Source organism: Pseudochaenichthys georgianus, chromosome 19, assembly GCF_902827115.2.
Source record: "Pseudochaenichthys georgianus chromosome 19, fPseGeo1.2, whole genome shotgun sequence".
Classification (NCBI taxonomy): domain Eukaryota; kingdom Metazoa; phylum Chordata; class Actinopteri; order Perciformes; family Channichthyidae; genus Pseudochaenichthys; species Pseudochaenichthys georgianus.
In genome coordinates this window covers 22,105,953-22,127,440 of record NC_047521.1, presented here as the reverse complement: position 1 = coordinate 22,127,440, position 21,488 = coordinate 22,105,953, and the positions used below count along the sequence as shown (strand labels likewise).

Sequence of the window (21,488 nt, the reverse complement as noted above, 5' to 3'; positions counted from 1 at the left end):
TTCGTAAAACAGGACATGCGGAAAAAGGACTGGGAGGCTGCACAAATTGCACATGAGCTGAAGTGTTTTATTTCAAACTTGCTACATGTGCATGACATTGGAAGGAAAATAAGACGGCAAAGAAACACAAATAAAGCATTTAAATTGTGTCCCAGGGTGGAAAAGCATTAAGCATGTTATTTCAAATGTTCTTTCTCTCTGCTGCTATGAGAGACTTTTCGTACCCATGAAAAGTTTGTGGTTTCTCCTACAGTTAGATTTCAACTTATGATTGATGTGAACACGTGCTTCATCACATTTTGTTTGCATTATTCATCATTGTGTAGCTTCTTCAGTGCGAACACATCCCTTTGAATTCCACTACAACATATCATTTTGAGTGCAATTTCTTCCTTCCCTTTTTTTTTTTTTTTCTAATGTACCGTTTTACACACAACCTAGAAATATAGAAGTTTACAATAAAATACATTTATACATAGCATAATTTCAGGGGGGGCGGGGGGGTTCCCTTACAAAAGAGGATTTCGTTTTAAAATCTAGCTTTCTTTTCAAATGTATTTACAAGGTAACTGAAATGATTTGCACTACAGCAGATGAGCGATGCAACATTACAAGGTAAGCAATATTAGAAATAGAACATCCTATCCAGGCTGAGATGATTATTTAATGGCACTTTGTATTGGAAATGTTATGATTAATTCCCAAATTTAAATATTTTTTAAAATAATTGAATCAAAACTTTGAAAATAGATGTTTTTTTTTTGTATTTCGACAATATTTTTCCTTCAGATTGATGATAACTGCTAACCCTGGGAATAACTAACAACATGTCCATAGTATTTACACGTATGGCTGTATTTCCCCCTAATAAATGAGGAATCAGCTGATCAAATAACACAGAAGTAAATTAGGCACAGTAGAGGTTTCTTAGCCACAAAAAAAAAAAAAATTACAAATATTTTTTTCTGATTTTCTTAATAAGCAATTTTTCATTTCTCAAAAACAAATACGCTTTATTCATTTACTCTCTCGCATCCCTTTCTAATTTCCGTTCAAGAAAAATGTAAACAGTTTGCTTGAAGTAAGCATACAAAAGTGGTTACAGACGCTGATCACATGTTAGCTAAAGACATTCACATTAAAAACACAATCACGCCCTAACGTTTTTACAGCATGTAGCAGGAGAGCGAAGCAGGAAGTGGACCGTTTTGAAGACTAAATGTGAGCGTCACAAATATTATCTTGGTTATAACATCTGAATGTGATGAAAGTCATTATTGTGATAGAGCTTCCTGCATAGCATGGTGGTTCTTATATTTTTAAATACAACATGAACAAGTCAACAAAAATGACTCCAGTATTAAAAAGAAAATGCTCCCTTTCCTCTTCCTTTTCCTTTAAAAGTAGTAACCAGCACTGTTCACAGGCAAAGGTTGCACATCGACCTTTATAAAAATATGGTATTATCTGGCGTTTCTTATTAGATTCATGGATTGCTGTCGAAATGTCAACAGTGCCATGGAATATACCGCACAGACTCGACACAACTAGGCTGTTAACAAGACAATCCCGAGTCATCTAATCAGGGATCCACTCAAAAGACACTCAGAAGGACACTTGTGGTGGAACCTGTTTTTAACAACCGCATAATCAGTTACGTTTAGGACAGATTAACCTCTGATTACCGCCCGCTCCCTCTGATGAAGTCCTCCCACGCACACGAGCACCTCCAGACACCTGGATTATAGATCTGACAGTCCCTCTGCGTGCTCACTCAGCTCCATGGTGTAGTAGTCCATGGGGCGCCTGGAAATAGAGACCATGTTAACACACACACACTTTTTTGACAGAAAATTAGGAATGGATTTTCTTTTTTCTTGTGGCTAAGAAACCTCTACTGTGCCTAATGTACTTCTGTGTTATTTGATCAGCTGATTCCTCATTTATTAGGGGGAAAGTACAGCCAGAAGTGTAAATACTATGGACATGTTGTTAGTTATTCCCAGGGTTAGCAGTTATCATCAATCTGAAGGAAAACGTTTTTTTAGAAATATTTTTTTTTTACTAGAAACATTTTTTTTTTTTTTAGGTGAACAAATCTAAATATTTAAATTGGGCGAAATATCAACAAAAAGTGCCATTAAATGGACTTCTTAATTTTTTTATGTAAGCATCTATGGTTACTTTTAACATCTATTTACGAACAGTTATATTTAAAATGTTGTATCTTGGTATATTTTAATTTTATAGTCTGTAAAATGTGTAAATATGTACGTTGTTGACATTTAATTTAATCTCATTGGCTTCTCATTGCATTGCCATCGCTGCTACCTCTGCTTGTATCACTGCTTTTATGTATTTGTGTCTATTTCTATTAATGCAGTGAGAGATGCATACATTTCGTTATACCGATGTATGATGACAATAAAGATATTCTATGAAAAGTCGAGGGAATTATTTCTTTATAAACACTTCAACGTTTAGACATTTCTATTCCAATCATGAGCAACGGGCGATTCTGACAGGAAACCTACTCGTATCAAAGCTACTTTATGCTTCACATCTCATCTACAATTCATCAGGGAGGTTATTATTGACTGGACTGAGAGCAATGGTTTCAAAATCATTGTGCAATTTCAATACAACGGCTGCATATTGACACAGAGCTGAGAGGAGAGGACAGGAATATAAGTACAAAACTTTTCTCATACAGTTTTTCAAGTAACTTAAGGCAATCTGGGAGTTATGATGATGACAATGTAATGTAAAGAAGAATGAATAAGTATAAAGAATAAAGAATAAGTAAGCGTGTGGGAGAAATCTGTACAGTACATTCACCATGGACTTCTTCCCCTTTACATTTGTGTAAAATGATAAGACAAGAAAGAAGGTCATGCTCTTTCATTCTGACACTTGCTGCTGACATTTCACACTTCCTGAAACTGTGATATTCTACTGGGATAATATCAAAAATAAAAACTGGTATATATTTTTTTTTGCACAGCAGAAACTTGAAATGAACACCTTTTATCCTGGAGTTTGAGGTGATGATGTGACACTGAAACACATGTTTTTTCACCCCCGTCAGCTATAAATGTGTCACATCCTTCTAGGGGGGGGGGCTAATCCTGAGTAACAGACCCTTGGAAAGCTAACCATGGATAAAGCCACAAATAGCTGTATATACTGTGAGAAATTGGCCAACCACAAAAAAAGTCATCTTGAAAGACATTTCCAGGACAAGCACACAGCATTGGCTAATTCCTATATACATACACTTTCTGCATATTTTTGATCTATAAATGGTTACGGCTGCTGCCTTCCTGGTCGTCTTAACTGTGTGATATGTAAATTAACTGTGCGGTTGCCCTGACATCATTGGCTGCCATCTCCTGGTCCGCCCCCTGAAGATTGTGATTGGAGCACGCCGGGCCCGACGCACTCCAATCGCAGCGCACAGACGGCGCACACCTGCTGGAGATGACTACAAAGCCTGGGGACAATCACCACTCTGGAGGCTCTGCTGTGTGAGCGGATGCCTCTCGCTAGTTTGTGTGCAAATCTGTTAACAGTGGTTAACTCGTGTGGTCTGTGTTTGTCAGTATTGTTGTGATTAGATTAGTTTAGTATTGTTTGACTGTTGTCCTCTACCTTAGCTGTGTTTTCTTACAGGCTACCTTTGTTAGTTGTACCACTTTTAAAGTGAAGTTTTGTTTTGTTCTTTATTTAGTGTATGAGTATTTATTTTCCCTGCATGCGATCAGACTCCTTTTTTAGAGTCCTCCTTTTGTTGGTTATTTATCAACCTGTGCTCTTTCGGCCTTTTTGTTTGTTCCAGGCTGCATGCCTGCCATTTTGTTTCCCGGCTATTTAAAATAAACCCTTTTATAATTATACCAATTCCAACTGGTGTGTGTTGTTTCCTCTACCCCTAGAGGGGGACGTAACAAAGTTCATAGATGCAACAAACAAAGTATAATTATAAAACCTTAAATAAGCTCTGTTATCAAATATGTTAGGAGGCACCAGACAAACTTAGTTTGGTGGCAGAAGGAGAGAAATGCTTTTAAGAGTAAAGGTTGCCGACCCCTGCTCTAGGTTAGCTACAGGTCTGGAAGTCCACTCCAAATGTTTCTTAAATCTCAATCTCTACATTTTTGGCAGCCATTCCATTCCAGTGTCTGTTGAACACAGAGAAATGTTGTCCGTATTGTTTATAGAATAAAAAGAAAAATGTAGTTTTACTAAAAACACATACCTTTAAATCAGTGTTTCTCAAAGTTTTTCATACCAAGGACCACTTAACCAATAAAAAAACATTCGCGGACCACCTAACTCCACACATATCCAAAAGCACATCGTTTTTCTAGAACAGATTACAAATCGCCTGAAAATGGTACAAACAAGTGGCAACATGTGTGATGAAGGTGTTGCGCTGGGCTATTTCATGCAATCGGAAGTGAAACTTAACCTCGCTCCATTGCGGAGATATTCCTGCGAGAGTGCGGAAAACTTTAATTAATTAATTTAAAATGTGAAATTTTACCAATATACTCACGGACCACTAGGGGGTCCACACTTTGAGAAGCACTGCTTTAATTAGTAAAACCAGAGAAACTGATAATGCTACAGTGGTCTCTTAATTTTTTCCAGAGCTGTAGGTTATGAAGTGGTGTAGGTTTTAAACTAGCCGTTTGCTCCTTATGTCAGTCTATAAACGGTAGAAAGGGCTAATCATCTCCTGGCGTACTAACACTCAGAAGTCAAATAAATGTATAAATCATGTATATGTTGCATATAGTGCATATTTTCCGTTATACTGTATATTATATCATGTTGTTATGACAGCATTTCCAATATTTTACATTGCATGACTAAAGATGTTATTTCCCTTGCGCTGCTACCTTATATTTTCTTCCACTGAGAATTCAGACGTGTGCAACCCGTCGAGAAAAAGGCACAAATTGAGAGTGACTTTTCTATGATAGACCCAAAGTCTTTTCTGAAGAAGTCGTCTAAAGACGGGAATAATGGCAGTGACTGTGTGAAAAAGAAACAAAGCAACACATTTGCAGCGCCAGACTCCCAACAAATGGAGCTCAATTGTTGTTATTTCATCTTAATCACCAACACTTATTTCTAAATATGCTGTCCACAACACTCCATCACTCTTCATTTCTGCTGTCAAAAGATTAAACAAATGTTAATCATCTGGCTTTGTGATGATGCCTGGCAAATGATCAGAGAATAAGGGAATGCAATGCTGCTGACGTGGTGAAAAGAGAGATCTGAGCAGACGATGAGAGAGGAAGACAGCAGAGGAAAGTAAAGCGTGCTCACCTCCTCCTGTAGAAATATGTGAATAAAGCTGCGCCCAGTCCCAGCAGCAGGAGCACCGCTACGATCAGCCCGATCTGTAAGCCTAGGGCGGACGCTAGGAGAGAGAAACATCACCATCTGGTTACACTTCTATACACGTTTAAATAGCAATTCAATCATCTATTTCAATCAGCACAGATATTGCATGTGTGTGCCTAAACGCCTTCACACCACTATTCCAATTCCACACTTGCCCCCGCTTATTTTTTCTTCTCACATCTACTCTCTCAATTATCCAGAGCAGTGGGTTTGTGCATTTTTCTCCGTAAACCTCAGAGAGATTCAGCGAAAACATTTGTACTCAGGTGATGACTTTGTTATGGCTCGCAGGAGTAGGTGAATGGTTAGTGTAGTTGCCATCTTACATTCGTTTGTGTTGTTTAGCTTGTAACAGTGGCAAATAAAGCACAACTGGTTGTAAAACATGAATATCTAGTAGGAGTTTAGGGAGATATGGAAGGAAAATATTGGCTCCATGCACAGGTTTGCTGCAAAAACGTTAATCATGTTATTAGAAACTCTTACTCTCTCTACTGACAACTTTGCTCTACGCCAGAGGGTTTCAGGTTCGATATGCCGGTGATGTGTTAAGAGCACATTGACAAAGACACAGGTTGTTAGAGAGAAATTGGTGTTGTGTCCCCTAAAACCAATCATTGTATAATGTTCTGGCTATCTCAAGGAAAAGCCTGGAGACAGGAGCATATGATTGTGGATGTTTACTTGCAAGAAAAGGTTTTTTATATTGGGATGTACCAAATCAAGCTTGCGGGGGTACATTTGAGTATCAGATTTAAGGGAACTGTGCATACATCTCCCGTAAGTCATATTGGGAGAAGTCATTTTAGAACATCTAAAAGAACATTTTAGACAACATGAACATTAAGAAGAACTGATTTTTGTTGTTGCTGTGGCGATGTGTTGGTGCTAACCTGTGCCTGAGTAGCGTCCCGTGGTTGGAGCGGAGCAGAAGTCTCCCTGAGCGGATGAAGGACTGGTGTGGGACGTCTGGATGATGAGGGCCTTCTGGTGGTCCGACAGCGCCTGGATGTTCCCCCACACTCGCAGCCATCCAGACACACAGGAAAAGTTGGCTCCTTGAGCACAAACAGAACAATCTCATTAAATACATGTGCAAGTGAGTTCAACGCATAAATACACAACTAAGTACTTATATATGAACGCTGCCGGATGATGTTACACGAGAAGTAGCTGCAGCAGGGCTCCTGAGTTCCTATATGTTTCCACAGGTGTATACCTCTACAATTTGAAATCCTAAATACGTACTCTCCAACAGCGTCTGCCTGAACATAATAACAGATATTTAGGACAACTTTAGAGCTCTATGGTAACAGTGACGTGAGGTTGATTGCTTTCATGTTCTCCCCAAGAGCCCCTGAGCGTCAGAGGTCTGTAATCATCTCCGTGTTCTCGCAGAAAAAACACATTTCTTGCATTCAAAATAATCTGCCATATGTGATGGATTTATCCTGAGGGGAAGTTCCTCACCTTGCAGATACAAGGCGGAGATGCCACAGTGACACTTTTGCTCCAGGTATTCGGCCACTTCAGCGACCCTCTTCCCCTGGATCAGACCACTGCATTCTGGGAGAAACGGAGACAAATATAACACTTTTATAAAAAGACATATTTCCTGTGTTTTGACCGAACAGATACTGTAACATTTTGTCAGAAACATTACCAACATGTTCGGTTTAAAATTCTCACATTTAGGGTCTGTGTTTATTAGTTTGTTTTTGCTGTCTTCCTAAAGACAAAGTTTGGGCATTTTAACCTTTATAAGAAACTGTACAATTAAGATTAAGACAGGAAACACATACCATTTACGTTACAGCCATAATGAATTTTGCATATAATCATAGAAATGTTAATATGGCAAAACTAAAGCTAAATGTATTCCCTTAATAAACTGAAATGGTTACCATTCAACAGCACTATGCATCGTTTAAACTTTATGTAAATACATAATTCAGAGGTCTGAAACCACACTTATTGCACCCCTTGAGCCTAATTGTGTGACCCTGGGTAATCAGTCTGATGTACCTAGTTGTAAAGTGTCTCTTTTAACAAAATAATAATAATAACGTTTATTTATTACAGCACATTTCACAGTAATAGAATTCACAAAGTGCTTCACAAGTAAGAACAAAAGTTCAAATTAAGACCACAGAAACATGAATACCACACGAGGCAGAAATGTAAGGTCAACATAAAAACAAAACATAGACCACGTGGAGTCCTGAAAGGAACAGAACACATCACACACATTTCAAGTAGAAACAAAAGCCAATGTAAAAAGATAGGTCTTCAGTAGTTTTTTAAAAAGCTTCTACAGAGACTGCAGAGCGGATGACTGTAGGGAGAGAGCTCCACAGTCACAAGGCACCAGGTCACACTTCATAGCTATATCTTTTAAAGTTGTTTATGCCATTTAAGACTATTTATGTGCATTTTTTTGTGTGAAGAAAGGCCTCAATGAGCTTTACACCCTCTATTCTTGCTCCATAGTATTTTCTACATTGTATTCTCACCTCCAGGCGGCTGCGGCTGTGCGTCGCTGGGCAGGGGGCCGAGGCACAGGTCGATGTGACTGGAGAAGGCGGAGCTGGGACAGAGGTTGGTGCTGTGAGGAGTGGGAGAGGAGGTGGTCCAGGAGGAGGGGCTCCTCACCTCGCAGCACGAACACCGGCTGAGCGACACGGGACCGTCTTCTACTGACCTGCACCAATTTTTTTAATTTTTTTTTTTAATAAACATATTTGTGTGTTAGCGAAAAGCAAGAAAAAGGCAAACAATAAGATATCAAGTCAAACAGAATGAAGGTTTCCATGCACACAAATGAGTGTAAGGCCATCATGTATTTTGCATCATTTAAATGGATAACACAAAACATGAAGCCTACATGGATTCCTTGAATAAACAAACATGATTAACTGCACTTTGCAATATTTACACTCTGTATAAAATACATAATTCAGAGCCTATGTCACAAAATGAGTCTGTTTGTCATTGCGTCTAATTGTGTTAACCCTGGGTAATCATCTAAAGTGCCTCTGTTAACCTGCACTTTACATTACATTACATTATTACATTACATTGCATTTAGCTGACGCTTTTATCCAAAGCGACTTACAATAAGTACATTCGACCAGGAAGACACAACCTTGAAGAAAACAGAATCATATAAGAACATCAGGTTTCAAAGAGCCAATCGTTTCAAGTGCTACTCAACTGGCTATAGATAAGCCAGTCCTTTATTAGTATATAAGCTGCTCTGTTAGCAGTTCTTTGTTAGTCATTCTATCGCTCGAAGTGGAGTCGAAAGTTTAAATGACTATGTACAAAGCAGTCTGTGATCTGGTGATTGAATATGATTGCTGCTGTAAATAGGAAAAAAACTAGCCAATCACCATCGGAAATCCAGAGTTTACCGCAGAAAATTGGTTAGTAGGCCACATCCCCAGGTGATTGTGACTGATTGAATTCTTTACCCCCACCTGCAAATAACCCCTGAAGAAGGTGTTTATCTGACAGTTTCACGCTGCTCTAATCAAGTAAAGCTGAAGTGTTCAACCAGCAAGAATAAGCTAGATTTTGAAAGTACCACACAGAAAAATATCCCCCAAAACAAACGAGCAATGTGGCAGAGACGAGACGAGAGCGTTAGGGAGAGCTATGCAGCGCAATATTCTCACAGTATCCTCATGTGTCATTAACATGTTGGCAAACATCTAACATTAAGAATGAACACTACTTTTGTTATTATTCACAGCAACCTTGTGGAAGACTACAATTACAATAATAACAATTACGTGCAATAATTGCAAGGGCCAGGAGCGTTGGTAGGCAATCATTCAATGCGAGCTGAAATAAGTCATTACCGGGCCTGTCAAAGGCGTACACATACTGGATGTATTCATATTTTCGCTCAGAGCATTCATTTCTCTTTGGATATAGAGAATTTTGCGTTCACACCTGCCTTGTATAGTCCGGTTGAATCGAACCCTGGTGCGTTTAGCCGCTTGGTGCGGTTCATTTGGGTCGGTGTGAACACAATCCGAGACCTCTTAAGTGAACTAAACAACCGGACTCTGGTCCGCTAAAATAGGTGGTCTCGGAGCGCTTGCTTGCGAACTCTGGAGCGGTTCATCGCTGGTGTGAACGCAGTCCGCACCAAAACATTACATAGGAAGCGTAGTATTTACCTGTCACAAGAACGCGGATGTCTTCAAAATCTTTAGCAAGACATCCGCGGTTGTTTAGTTAAAGAGTGAATCAGAATTAAGTGTTGAACAGTGTCGTGTAAAGTAAAAATTCTCCGTCAGCTACATAAAAGTAAGAACACCTGTCGTCGGTGAAACGCCCCTCCTCTGCAGAACGTCTCATTATATGCGTTATAATGTTTTTTAACGGACGTTGTCTGATTATATAATCATATGCGCGGGCCGCTAGTGTCTGTTGATCTCCAGATTAACAGCAGCATGAGAATAACCTGACGAAAGTGCCGATGCTCCATGGCGGAGGCTCCGGTAGAAATTGCCGGGATTCGCGTTGTTACCCCCTTAATGTCTGACCAATGGTTGAACAGCATTTCCGAGCACATGACTTGTGTTTAAAGTTTATAGTCCGTTTGAGTTTTGCCTGTGTGAACGCAAACCGAACCTTCTGAAAAATGAAACAATGTAACAAACTGTCATCTGGTGCGCACCAGAAAACGGACTATTATAGAACCGTCCTTAGGGCAGCAGAGCGGAAACGGTGGAAATCCAAACACCGTGACGACCTCCTAACCTATCAGGCTCTCCTCTCCTCTTTCTCTGCTTCGATCTCTCAGGCAAAAAGCACTTTCTTTCAAGATAAGATCCAATCTTCCTATTCCAATCCTAAAAAACTATTTTCCATCTTCTCCACCCTCTTGGACCCCCCCAAAGCCCCTTCCCCCTCCTCCCTTCTGTCAAGCGACTTTGTTAACCACTTTGAAAAAAAGGTTGATGATATTCGCTCTTCTTTTTCTGACTCACCTTTACTCACCGCTGGATCACCTGACCGACCGTCAACCGGCACACTAACTACTTTTTCCCCTCTCTCAACAAGTGAGGTTGTTACCCTCGTTACCTCTGCCCGCCCTACCACCTATCCTCTGGACCCTATCCCTTCAAACCTCCTTCAGACTATCGCTCCTGATATTCTACCGTTTCTCACCCATTTCATCAACACTTCTCTAACTTCTGGTCACTTTCCAAACAGTCTCAAGGAGGCAAGAGTAAACCCTCTCCTAAAGAAACCCACTCTCAACCCGTCTGATGTTATAAACTACAGGCCTGTCTCTCTCCTCCCGTTCCTGTCTAAAACACTTGAACGCGCTGTCTTTAGACAACTCTCCTGTTATCTCCATCAGAACAACCTTCTGGATCCGCACCAGTCTGGTTTCAAGGCAGGTCACTCCACAGAAACTGCCCTCCTTGCTGTCACTGAGGAACTGCACACTGCCAAAGCAGCATCCCTCTCCTCTGTCATCATCCTTTTGGACCTGTCTGCTGCATTCGGCACGGTGAATCATCAGATCCTCCTTCGCACTCTCCAAGAACTTGGAGTATCAGGCTCTGCACTTTCCCTTCTCACCTCATACCTCAAAGACCGCACCTACAGGGTTACTTGGAGAGGATCCGAGTCCGACCCTTGTAAATTAACTACAGGGGTCCCTCAGGGCTCTGTTCTTGGTCCCCTCCTCTTCTCCCTGTACACAAACTCGCTCGGATCTGTCATTAGCCCTCATGGTTTTTCATACCACTGCTACACTGACGACACCCAACTAATTCTGTCCTTTCCCCGCTCAGAGACCCAGGTCGTCGCACGCATCTCTGCTTGTTTAGCTGACATCTCTCAGTGGATGTCCGCTCATCATCTCAAGCTCAACCTTGACAAGACTGAACTGCTTTTCCTTCCGGGAAAAGATTTTCCCTCTCTTGACCTGACTATCAACATCGGCACCTCTGTTGTTTCCCCGACCCAGACTGCAAGGAATCTGGGTGTGATCCTGGATAACAACCTGTCCTTCACTGCAAACATCGCTGCTCCAACCCGCTGCTGCAGATACACGCTTTACAACATCAGGAAGATACGTCCCCAGCTGACCCAGAAATCGACGCAGGTTCTGGTCCAGGCTCTCGTCACCTCACGCCTAGACTACTGCAACTCCCTCCTGGCTGGTCTACCTGCATGTGCCATCCGACCTCTGCAGCTCATCCAGAATGCAGCGGCTCGTCTGGTCTTCAACCTTCCTAAATTTTCCCACACCACGCCGCTCCTCCGCTCCCTTCACTGGCTTCCGGTAACTGCTAGAATCCACTTCAAGACACTGGTACTTGCATACCATGCTGCGAATGGATCTGGCCCTTCCTACATCCAGGACATGGTTAAACTGTACACCCCAGCACGTGCACTTCGCTCTGCATCAACCAAACGACTCGCTGCACCCTCGCTGCGAGGGGGACCCAAGTTCCCATCAGCAAAAACACGTGGGTTTGCTATCCTGGCTCCAAAATGGTGGAATGAGCTCCCCATTGACATTAGAACAGCAGAAAGCTTACACACCTTCCGGCGCAGACTGAAAACTCATCTCTTTCGACTCCACCTCGAGCGATAGAACTATTAACAAAGAACTGCTAACAGAGCACTTATATACTAATAAAGGACTGGCTTATCTAAAGCCAGTTGAGTAGCACTTGAAATGCTTGGCTCTATGAAACCTGATGTACTTATATGATTCTGTTTTCCTCAAGGTTGTGTCTTCCTGGTCGAATGTACTTATTGTACGTCGCTTTGGATAAAAGCGTCAGCTAAATGCAATGTAATGTAATGTAATGTAATATTAGGTGTGAATGCACCCTTAAGGAGTAAAACAAAATAAAAGTTTCTAAAATAAAGTGCATACGCTGGCTTTTACATAGTAATGTTAATTGTAGATTAAGATTTTCATAGATCTCAAAAGTTAGGAATAATTCAAATAGTGAAATGAATATTGGGGTGAAAATGTTTCTAAATATAACCAATAAACACATTTTCTTAATGTCTGCCATTTTCTTAATGTCTTTCGTTTTTTGTAAAGCACTTTGAATTGCCTTGTGTTGAAAGGTGCTATATAAATAAACTTGCTTTGCCTTTTAAAGAAATAAGATTGACGATGTGTTGACAGGTATGTAGGTGAGTGGATTTGTTTTAATCTAATGGGTTTTGTCTTTTTTTTCGCTTAGCGTGCCTTAGTTAGCACTGCAGAACAAGTTGCCATGGTAATCTTTGGTTAAAAGAGAAGAAGCTGTGAAAAGATAATAAGGTTAACGCCTCTACAGCAGTTTGATTAAAGCCCTAATTGAGTTTAAGACTTATTGTACAAGTTAAAAGACGTGACAGCTCTCAGTGATTCATGCTGTGTACCTGGCAGCTGGAATCACTTGTCTCCCTCTGCTGGACGACAGAGAGGAGAGCAGCTGCTGGTTTTCACTGAACACCAGCACGTCTCTGAGGCTGGAGTTGGTCAGCGCTGTGCCGGCTCTGCAGACACTGAACAGGTCGTAGCACAGGACCACCGCTCCTCGGGCCGGCACTGAAGAACCTTCCAGAAACGTCTGATCTAAGCAGGAGAGAGGGGAGGCGTGGTGAGACATCAATCAGAAAGCCTTGATTCCTAGCAGGGACATTTACATTGTTACAGGAAAAAAGTTAAATGAATACAAAATAAATAAGCAAACATATCTATTATAACACACGTTATCATATTAAAATAGGCATACAACTATGGTATACATAAAGAGGCAAGCAGTGATTACAATAATAACGTGTTTAAAGAAAAACTGATTACTGATATTGCAATTGCGGTATGATTCACGACATTGGTCGTTTTTTTTAATCCTAACTCTTATCATGATTCCAAAATACATTAAATTATTACGGTGTGTTTGTTTAAAGGATTTTTTGCAAACAATTCGGTTTTGTTGAGTCTGTAGAATATGATTTGCAGGCCGGGATAATTCCCCAGCTTCAAAACTTTATAAAAAATTGTGTTTTAATACATTTAAATATTGCACAAGTCCATTTTGCAATTTCTGAAAATATTCAGATTCATCTTCAGCACTAGTTTATTACACATGAGCAGTGTCGTTGCACAACAGTGGTATAGTTTAAAAACAAGTAAAATAAGAAAACAAAGACACAGAGAGAGTGTGTGGGAGAGACTATTCAGAGTGCACTATTATTAATAAAGTGAGAGGAAAGACAACAAGACCTCCTCCTGCCCTCACCTGCTCCGGTGACATTTCCCACCACGTAGAGTCCATCGTCGTCCACAGAGCCGGTGAGAGGCATCGCGATGACGGTGCCGCTGTGCTCCTGATCGAACACGGAGAGCACCAGGCCCCGCAGGTCCGTCCTGGGGGGGCCGTGCAGCTCCACAAAGCTCCTCTGCTGGTTGTGATTGGTCCAATGGCTGCTCGCCACCTCGCTGATGACCACACCCTCAGGGGCGGGAGGCGGGCGGGGGCAGATGTTCTCCCTCAGAGGGGTGGGCGGAGCCACCTGCAGAGATTGATGAATTTAAACATTTATGGTTTAAAAATGTCTTGACAGAATCCCATAAGGAACAGCTGCATCACTTTGGATATGGGTGCAATAACAGAAAAAACACTTTGTTAAGGTTTTGTTAAAAAACTTCCTGAACTACCGCCTTTGGTGAAAAATACATTTCCGGAAAGTTATAGAAGAAATTTACGGCTATCGACACTGAGTCTGTTGCAAACCGGATTTATCCCTTCTTTATTTTATTAAAAATTCTATACATTTTTCTTTTCTTTTTTCTTTATTTAATTTTTACTTTGTATGTATGATTAGTTTTTTTCTTAGTTTATTCATTTAGTTATTTTTGATTGTATTTATTTTCGTCAAATTTGTATTTGTGTTTATTTATTTGTACGTTTCTATATTGTAAACATTTGTACTTACTAAAATTACACGTACCATGATTATTTTCTTTGCCTGCGTATTTGTGCTGACTTAGGCTAACCTGACTTTGCATCATATTCATAAATATGAGCGGTAGCTGTATTCTCATCTATTTCCCAGCAAAAAGGTGAATAAGTAAACTTCCCTTTCCCTACATTATTTAATTAAAGATGTTTTCCACAATCTTGTGTTTCTGCCACTTGGCCACATCAGAGTTAGTACTAACAAAGTCTTTGAATTCATCATGCTGTGAGAAACCTCTGCACTCACTGAGAAAGCGGACAGGTCGTACGGGTAGAGGCCCCTGCAGCGACTGAGGGCCTCGTCTCCGGGCAGAACCTCGGGGTCCTCCAGCAGAGGGAGCTGTCCCGGGGTCAGAGCTTTACTCAGATCCTGCGCCTCCTTATCCGACCCCCTCTGCCGGTACACCACCGCATCCATGAGCCCTTTGGTGGGGATGCCCCTCTGTGAGGCGGACGGGGGGCCGTAGGGGCTTCGATACAGCGCCACAGCGTCAGGCCCGTTCTGGATGGTGTTGGGGGGCAGGCGGAGCGACGGGGCCGGCACCAGCCTGTCACTGCCCAGCAGGAAGTAGCCCTTAGAGGTGGTGTAGTGTCCACTCAGGCTGATCTCCCTGTAGGGTTTGTTGTTGTGCGCGCTGAACAGCAGGATCCAGATGCCCTGCAGGGACACCCGGCGCCCCGACGGGTGCCACAGCTCGATGTACTCGCCGTCCTCAGCGGCGCCGGGGGTGTCCGTGTTCAGCTCGTTGATCAGGAAGTCACTGTTCCCCCAGGGTGGGAGGTGGGGAGGGGAATCGGTGCCTCCTGGATTCACTAACGCATAAGGAAAAGTTTGAATTTGCTGCTGTTAAAAGGAATAGTTTCACTGTGGTATTTTTGTTGAATAACAGACACATAACATGCTAATAAAATAACTTTACAGATTATTTTAGGCAGAATTTGTTTCTTTTGGACATGATCAGGCTAGCTGTTTCAAATCATTTATGCTAAGCTAAGTGTCTGCTGGCCATAACTTTATATTTGTTTAGGCATGTTTGAGAGTGGTGTCTATTTTGTTTTTGGCAAAAACGGGATTGAGCTTATTAAGCAATTTTTTTGAACGCATTTGAATGAATATAAAGGGACATTAAGAACGTTAATTATATTAATGCTCTCATTTTATGTTTGGGACAGTAACACAATACCTATAAAGTGCAACAGATGGCAGTATCATCTTTCAGGAATCAATTCAATTTAGAAGAAGTATTTCCCACATAAACGTTTTTTTTCTCTTCCATCAAAGTTTGGCTAACCTTGAAGTCTTTTCCGGGTGTAACCTAAGGCAAGGTGGACAGCCAATGCTTAATATTGTAATAAATAAAAATCAGAATCTGTCAGGATGTTGAGGATCTTAAGGTTTAAAATCTTTTCCTGATCTTGGAAAAGAAGTCGAGAAAGAAATCTCACCACCAGGTCCATTCAGTAGCTGTTCTGGAGCTTTATTAATAAGAATAAATTATAATAAGAATAAGAATAAAAATAAGGTGTTTCATCTTGAAAAATCAATGTATCCAAGTGTTCCTATCTTAAATCATATCTGGCTGCTTGCTGCATATTTTTCACTTTCATATTTTGACAAATCTAGGCTGCATTCTACAATATGTTTCCAAACCATTTACATATAAATCTTTTCAAGGGAAAAGAGGAAGAAGTCCACAAGGAAACTGATTATTTTTCATTTCTCTTAATGTTGGTTAATTATTGAAGCAACATCCATCACCAGATCTCAGTTCTTTAATTTGTAATACTTGTGTCAGTGATGTGACACAATACTTGTGTCAGTTCCCTAGTTCCTCACCTGACTAATGATAAGATACAACAATTTCCCCGCGGTCAGCAGACTGTAGGACGGGCATGATGACGAATGTCTTTCTGAGAATTATTCCATTGTTCCTCAAGATTAAGACATTTACTAGAAATTATCCATGAATGCATGCCTACACATGTAGCTCCTAATGTGCCAAGTATTCAACATTAACAGTCTCTCCTTGCAGATGACTCATCCTGTTTTTCTCACAGCCACACGTTATTTCTCTTTACTGTTGAGTCATTGTCACTACTTAATGATCTTGTTCTCATGCCTACTTATCATGGCCAAACGTTATGTAATTTGCACAATGTCTGAATCAGATGGGCGTTCACACTGCCTGTCAATCATGACCTATTCCCTTTCTTACTGCATGCAAACTGCAGGAAGAATCTTCTTTTGAATCAAACCAAATACAGATCTTAATAATGTTCGGTATGTACTATAAATAACAGTCATGCAGCACTCACCCATGCTGTGCGGGCAAATCTTTGGCCAGGGGCACTGGTTTGGCTGAGCTGGGGTCAGCGGGGCCTCCCAGAAGACACCAGGGTCTCTGGCCCAGGTGGCCACACCACAGCGACTCAGATAGTAGCCCCCCTCTCTTAAACTGAAACAAAAATGAAATATTTAAAAAACAAACCCCATGAATCAACCTTTATTTTATCCGAGTGCAACCAGCTGGTTGACTTTATGGCTTCTAAGGTCCATACGTTTTGGTTTGAGACTAAATGACTGCAACACTAATAAAACCCACATCAGCTCCAGCTGTTGCCAACAATGTTAAACATTAAACATTCTTTTTGTCATGTTTGTCTTCAGCATTTTGCTCCAAGCAGTTGCACTTCAGCAAAGCCTCACGGTGATGCTAGCGTAACTGAACACCTTTCAGTATTGTTTTGTAACCTTCAGTTCTCATCAGTGACGTGCAAATTAAACTTGCAATTTCAAAATCTATTTCTATGTCTTCGACTCAGTGTGAAAGAAAGTCTACTTGTGATGATTGCTCCACAGGGATGACGCACCAAACTGTATAAAATGTATCAGCAAAGAGGAACAATGGTCACAAGCTGACCCTTAGAGGGAAATGCTTCAATGTGTTTCGCAACACTTGCGCCCCAACTCTTGTTTTGTACTGCAGTCACACTGGTTTGGTTTTACTTGATGGAGGAGACTCTCTTAGTGTCTTGCCTGTTGCTGAGTTGGTAGGGCTCTCTGCCGGGGATGAGAGTCTCAGTGAGGTTGGCGCTTGGCTTGTTTCCAGGTCCAGCAAACACAAACGCATCGAGAGGCTGAATCTGGCTCAGTGGACTGCCCAGGGGGAAGTCCACGGCTCTGCCACTGTAAATAGCCACTGCCCCAGAATCATCTCCTGAGAAGAAATCAAAACAGGAACAAATAATTTACAATAAAACGAAAGTGAGTGAATAATTAAAAGAGTAATTTATTCCATATAGGTCATCGTATAGCCTGAGGCTCACCGAGACCCCTTTTTTCCCTTCCTAAGAGTCCATAAGGACTTGCAATTTTAAAGCTCCATCTGATTAAAACAAATTCCCAGCTCACTAAAATCTCTCACATCATTTAATTTCTTAAAAGCATCTCTTTTCACTTTCAACGACCTGCTCTTGCTTCTAATTTCATTTAAAGAATCATGATTTTGGTTCCTTTCTCTTTCTCTCATCTCTTTCTAAATGTGTTGATGCAATATATACTGTGTATAGCGCTGTAGTATTACATGTGATTCAGGATATGTATATTAGTAGGCATGGGAGAGCTTTTGTCTATGTGTGTGTCTTTTTTTGTTAAGGACTCCTTTCAAAACAATATGGTTCATCTCAAGGTGCTTATTCTTTAAATAAATTCCCCAAAGCTCCTCTTAGCTTCCGCCTGTGAAACCTGATTAATAGAAAGCTCAACCCAAAAGCAATCATAAACAAAATAGCATTTTCCAGCATAAGATCCCAACAAACCCACAGCACACTGACCTTTCATGAAGCTCTTCTCTATGTTCACGGAGATCAACCCGTTCCTGGATGTTTCCAAGTTCACGTCCACGCTCACGCTGACCCTGTCCGTTCTCCCATCCAACACAACCAGCGCCAGAGGACCCGCAGCCGGAGCCTCCGTCAGCTCCACGAAGCCGTCCACCTGCCCTCCTCCCAGCTTCAGCTCGGTGATCACAGGGATGGTGGCTGGAGCGGCAGGAGGGGTGCAGTTATTCCTCTGACCCGGGGAGGGGGAGGACACCTGGAAGCCCCAGCGATCTTCAGACAGCAGGCACCTCTCGATGGACTCGTCCCCCTCCAGGGTCGATTCATCCTCCACAAACGCCGGCTCACCTGGGGTCAGAGTCTCAGCGAGGAACTCTGCCCCTCCAGTACGCCGGGTCATGTACACCACGGCGTCCACCATTCCGAAGGCGGTGACGTTCATCTTCTCGTTGTAGCGAGATGCAGACGTGTGGTAGAGGACGATGGCGTCGGGTCCGTTCTGGACGGTGTTGGGAGGCAGGAGGATGGCGGGTTTGGGCAACATGTCCACCGAGCCCACCAGGAAGAACCCCCTGTCGTCTGTGCTGTGGCCTTTGAGGTCCAGCACCTTGTAGGCTATGTTTCCGTTTCCGTTAAAGAACACCAGGGTGTAGCCGTCCAGGGAGGAGCGTTGTCCACTCGTGTGATACAACTCCACGAACTCAGTGGTGTCCAGTCGGGGGTTGTCAGCGTTGATCTCGCTGATGATGAGGCAGGGGTCGCCTCGGACTACCACCACCAGGCAGAGACAGGCCACACAGGCCAGACTGACCACCATGATTTACAGCTTCTCCGAAATAACCTCAGCAGGGGAGCTTCTACAAAAAAAAGTTGCATTCCTCAGAAAACATTACTGATGAAATCTCATTGTGTAAATATTGTCTCAATGCACAAATAGTCAACCCTAGATATTGTAGGTTCAATGTTCCTGCTCTTAGCGACGGAAGGATCTGCGTGAGGAGATCAGGCCTGCGAAACCTAAAACCTCTTTTAAGTCACGTTTAAAAACTCCCTTTTCTTATAATTGCTTTTTATTTTTTGTTACATTTCATTTATTTTTAAACTGCTTTTACATGCTGATGTTTAGTTCACTTGCTCTGTGTATTTTTACCGTTGTTCTGTTTTATGTGAAAGCCCTTTGTAACTATGTTTTAAAATGTGCTATTTAAATAAAGTGTACTATTATTGTTATAATGTCAATAGTGGGAATCAGAAATATCATGATATTTGCTATAACCTAGCATTCTTCCATGTCACAATCATTGCCAATAAGGTTTACACTAACAAGGACATATAGAAATGTTCTTAAAACGTGTGAAACCTGGTAATCTTGGCTAAAAAAGTAAAACCTCAATAATATAAAAGTGTTGATTCAGACAAAGTGGGGTATTACATCAGAAATATCATGATATTGTCACCCAGCCTTCTTCCACATCAGAATCAGGTTTATCTGCAAGTAGGTTTCAAGGAAATGTAGAAATATTCTTAAAACCTGTGAAACCTCGTCATCTTAAAAGCTAATAAAGCTCAGTCATATAAAAGTGTCAACACTGTGGTTTATTAAACTGAAGCAGCATTGGGATTTCATTTGAAGGGACACAATCTGAGCCACATAAAAGGGCTGGCTACTGTTTCCAAAGCGTGTTCACAGTACTGTAATCAAATCTTATGTTTACCACTTGCAGACCAGACTCCCTGGAAGAGAAACCTCATAATATCATGAATGAGTCTTCTATGAGTCTATTGTGGTGACATTGGGAATGCACGTCTTATGCATGAGTCATGACATGTTGCGAAACTCACACTGGCGAAGCAGATGGAAGTTTTGTATGAAACGGCCAAAATGCTTTTAGCTGTAAATAAACGGGATACATGTGCACATAATGTAAAATACAATGCAAATGTGTCATTTTTTAGCAACAAGCTGAGCACTACATGCAATTTAGCAACCCACTTTCATCCCTGAAGATCTTAAAATCGTCACAGATTTAAGGATAGCGACACAAATTAGTCCTTAAAGAAGCTCCATTAGTTTGCACGATATACTCTGTAAGCATACCACGTTGGGACAAAAACAGAGGTTTTAGGATGTAAAACTATGGAGTTACAATTCTGCCATGGAATTATCTCCCATCTCATGGCAGTTATTCCAGTCACGGTCAGCCTGCAATGCATGCATCTTTCCGTCGAAAAAAACCCCTGTCAATCTGCTTTCTATCACTGCCACACAAGATCCTAAAAACACGTCGTGACTTACCGTGTTTTCTTCGCTGCTAGTCGGCCAGGTGTCGCCTGTTGCACCGTCGAAACGTGTCCGGTTGGAAGTGAAAACGTCGGAAATGGTTTTGGTAAAGTTTGTTTTCTGCCCTCCGCCGCTCCCTTCATTCACAAAGCAGCACTTTCTCCCCCCGGACTGTGGGCGGTCAGACTGACTGAGGGGGAAGATGCCTGCCAGGGGAAGCTTCCTTTCTTTTTCTTTTTTTACGGCTCACCATTCAGCCATCCACAGCTGAAGATAAAACACCAGCAGCACCCTGAGAAACCAATTAAAACACAAGTGTGATCCCCCACGCTGTGTTGCACAGACACAGAAATATCTGCACTCTAAAACTGGTTATTTATGTTTTTTAGACGAAGATAATACCGTGGCAATGAGTTCATCCCAAGAATCCTTATAAAAGACCTGAAGGGGGCCCCTGACCCCAGTTTGTGAATTAGGGGAGAGCGGGTTCACTGAGACTTCAATGGCAGCAGAAGTCCCGCCCATTGTCAGGTCACTACTTCCTGTAGAAAAAATACATTTTAATTGTCATTGTTTAATCTGACTATAATTTTAGGTTTTATATTTCAAACTGGACAGGTACCTCTTCTCCAAAAAGTTAAAAATAAAGCAGAAATATTTGCCTGCGAATGAGTGGTAAATGTTAAATAAAGGAATCTTTATTTATTTACTAATAATCTTTAGTTTAAATGTTAAATATAGGAATCTTTATTTAACATTTAAACTTAAACTTCCTGTAGCTTTACAAACAAAATATTACATTTTGTGTTTTCAACTGAACAGGTCCTCTTTTCTGAGAAGTATTTTCATGTCATTTAATCGTTTATTTGAACCGGGTCAATGCACATTAATGAACATTTTAAACAAAATAATACTTTGAAATGTAAATGAGCCGGATTTGAGCTTTGAGC

At 41.4% G+C, this 21,488-nt stretch overlaps 1 protein-coding gene across 2 annotated transcripts; it reads right to left on the bottom strand.

Annotated features, from left to right (window-relative positions):
- Nucleotides 1-53: 53 nt before the first annotated feature.
- On the bottom strand, nucleotides 54-21,024 carry LOC117464814 (uncharacterized). Of its 2 annotated transcripts, XM_034107517.2 has the most exons (13): nucleotides 20,941-21,024; nucleotides 20,554-20,830; nucleotides 18,252-19,114; nucleotides 17,455-17,635; nucleotides 16,734-16,873; nucleotides 14,665-15,230; nucleotides 13,698-13,971; nucleotides 12,835-13,030; nucleotides 7,932-8,119; nucleotides 6,889-6,984; nucleotides 6,312-6,476; nucleotides 5,341-5,434; nucleotides 54-1,806 (listed from the first exon to the last, which is right to left on the bottom strand). In XM_034107517.2, exons 3-13 carry the CDS (start codon nucleotides 19,072-19,074, stop codon nucleotides 1,743-1,745), a joined length of 2,787 nt encoding a protein of 928 aa, XP_033963408.1. In that variant the 5' UTR covers nucleotides 19,075-19,114; nucleotides 20,554-20,830; nucleotides 20,941-21,024; the 3' UTR covers nucleotides 54-1,742. The 2 variants fall into 2 exon arrangements, with proteins under 2 accessions (XP_033963408.1, XP_033963406.1); XM_034107515.2 differs by having other exon boundaries at nucleotides 20,554-20,948.
- Nucleotides 21,025-21,488: the final 464 nt, after the last annotated feature.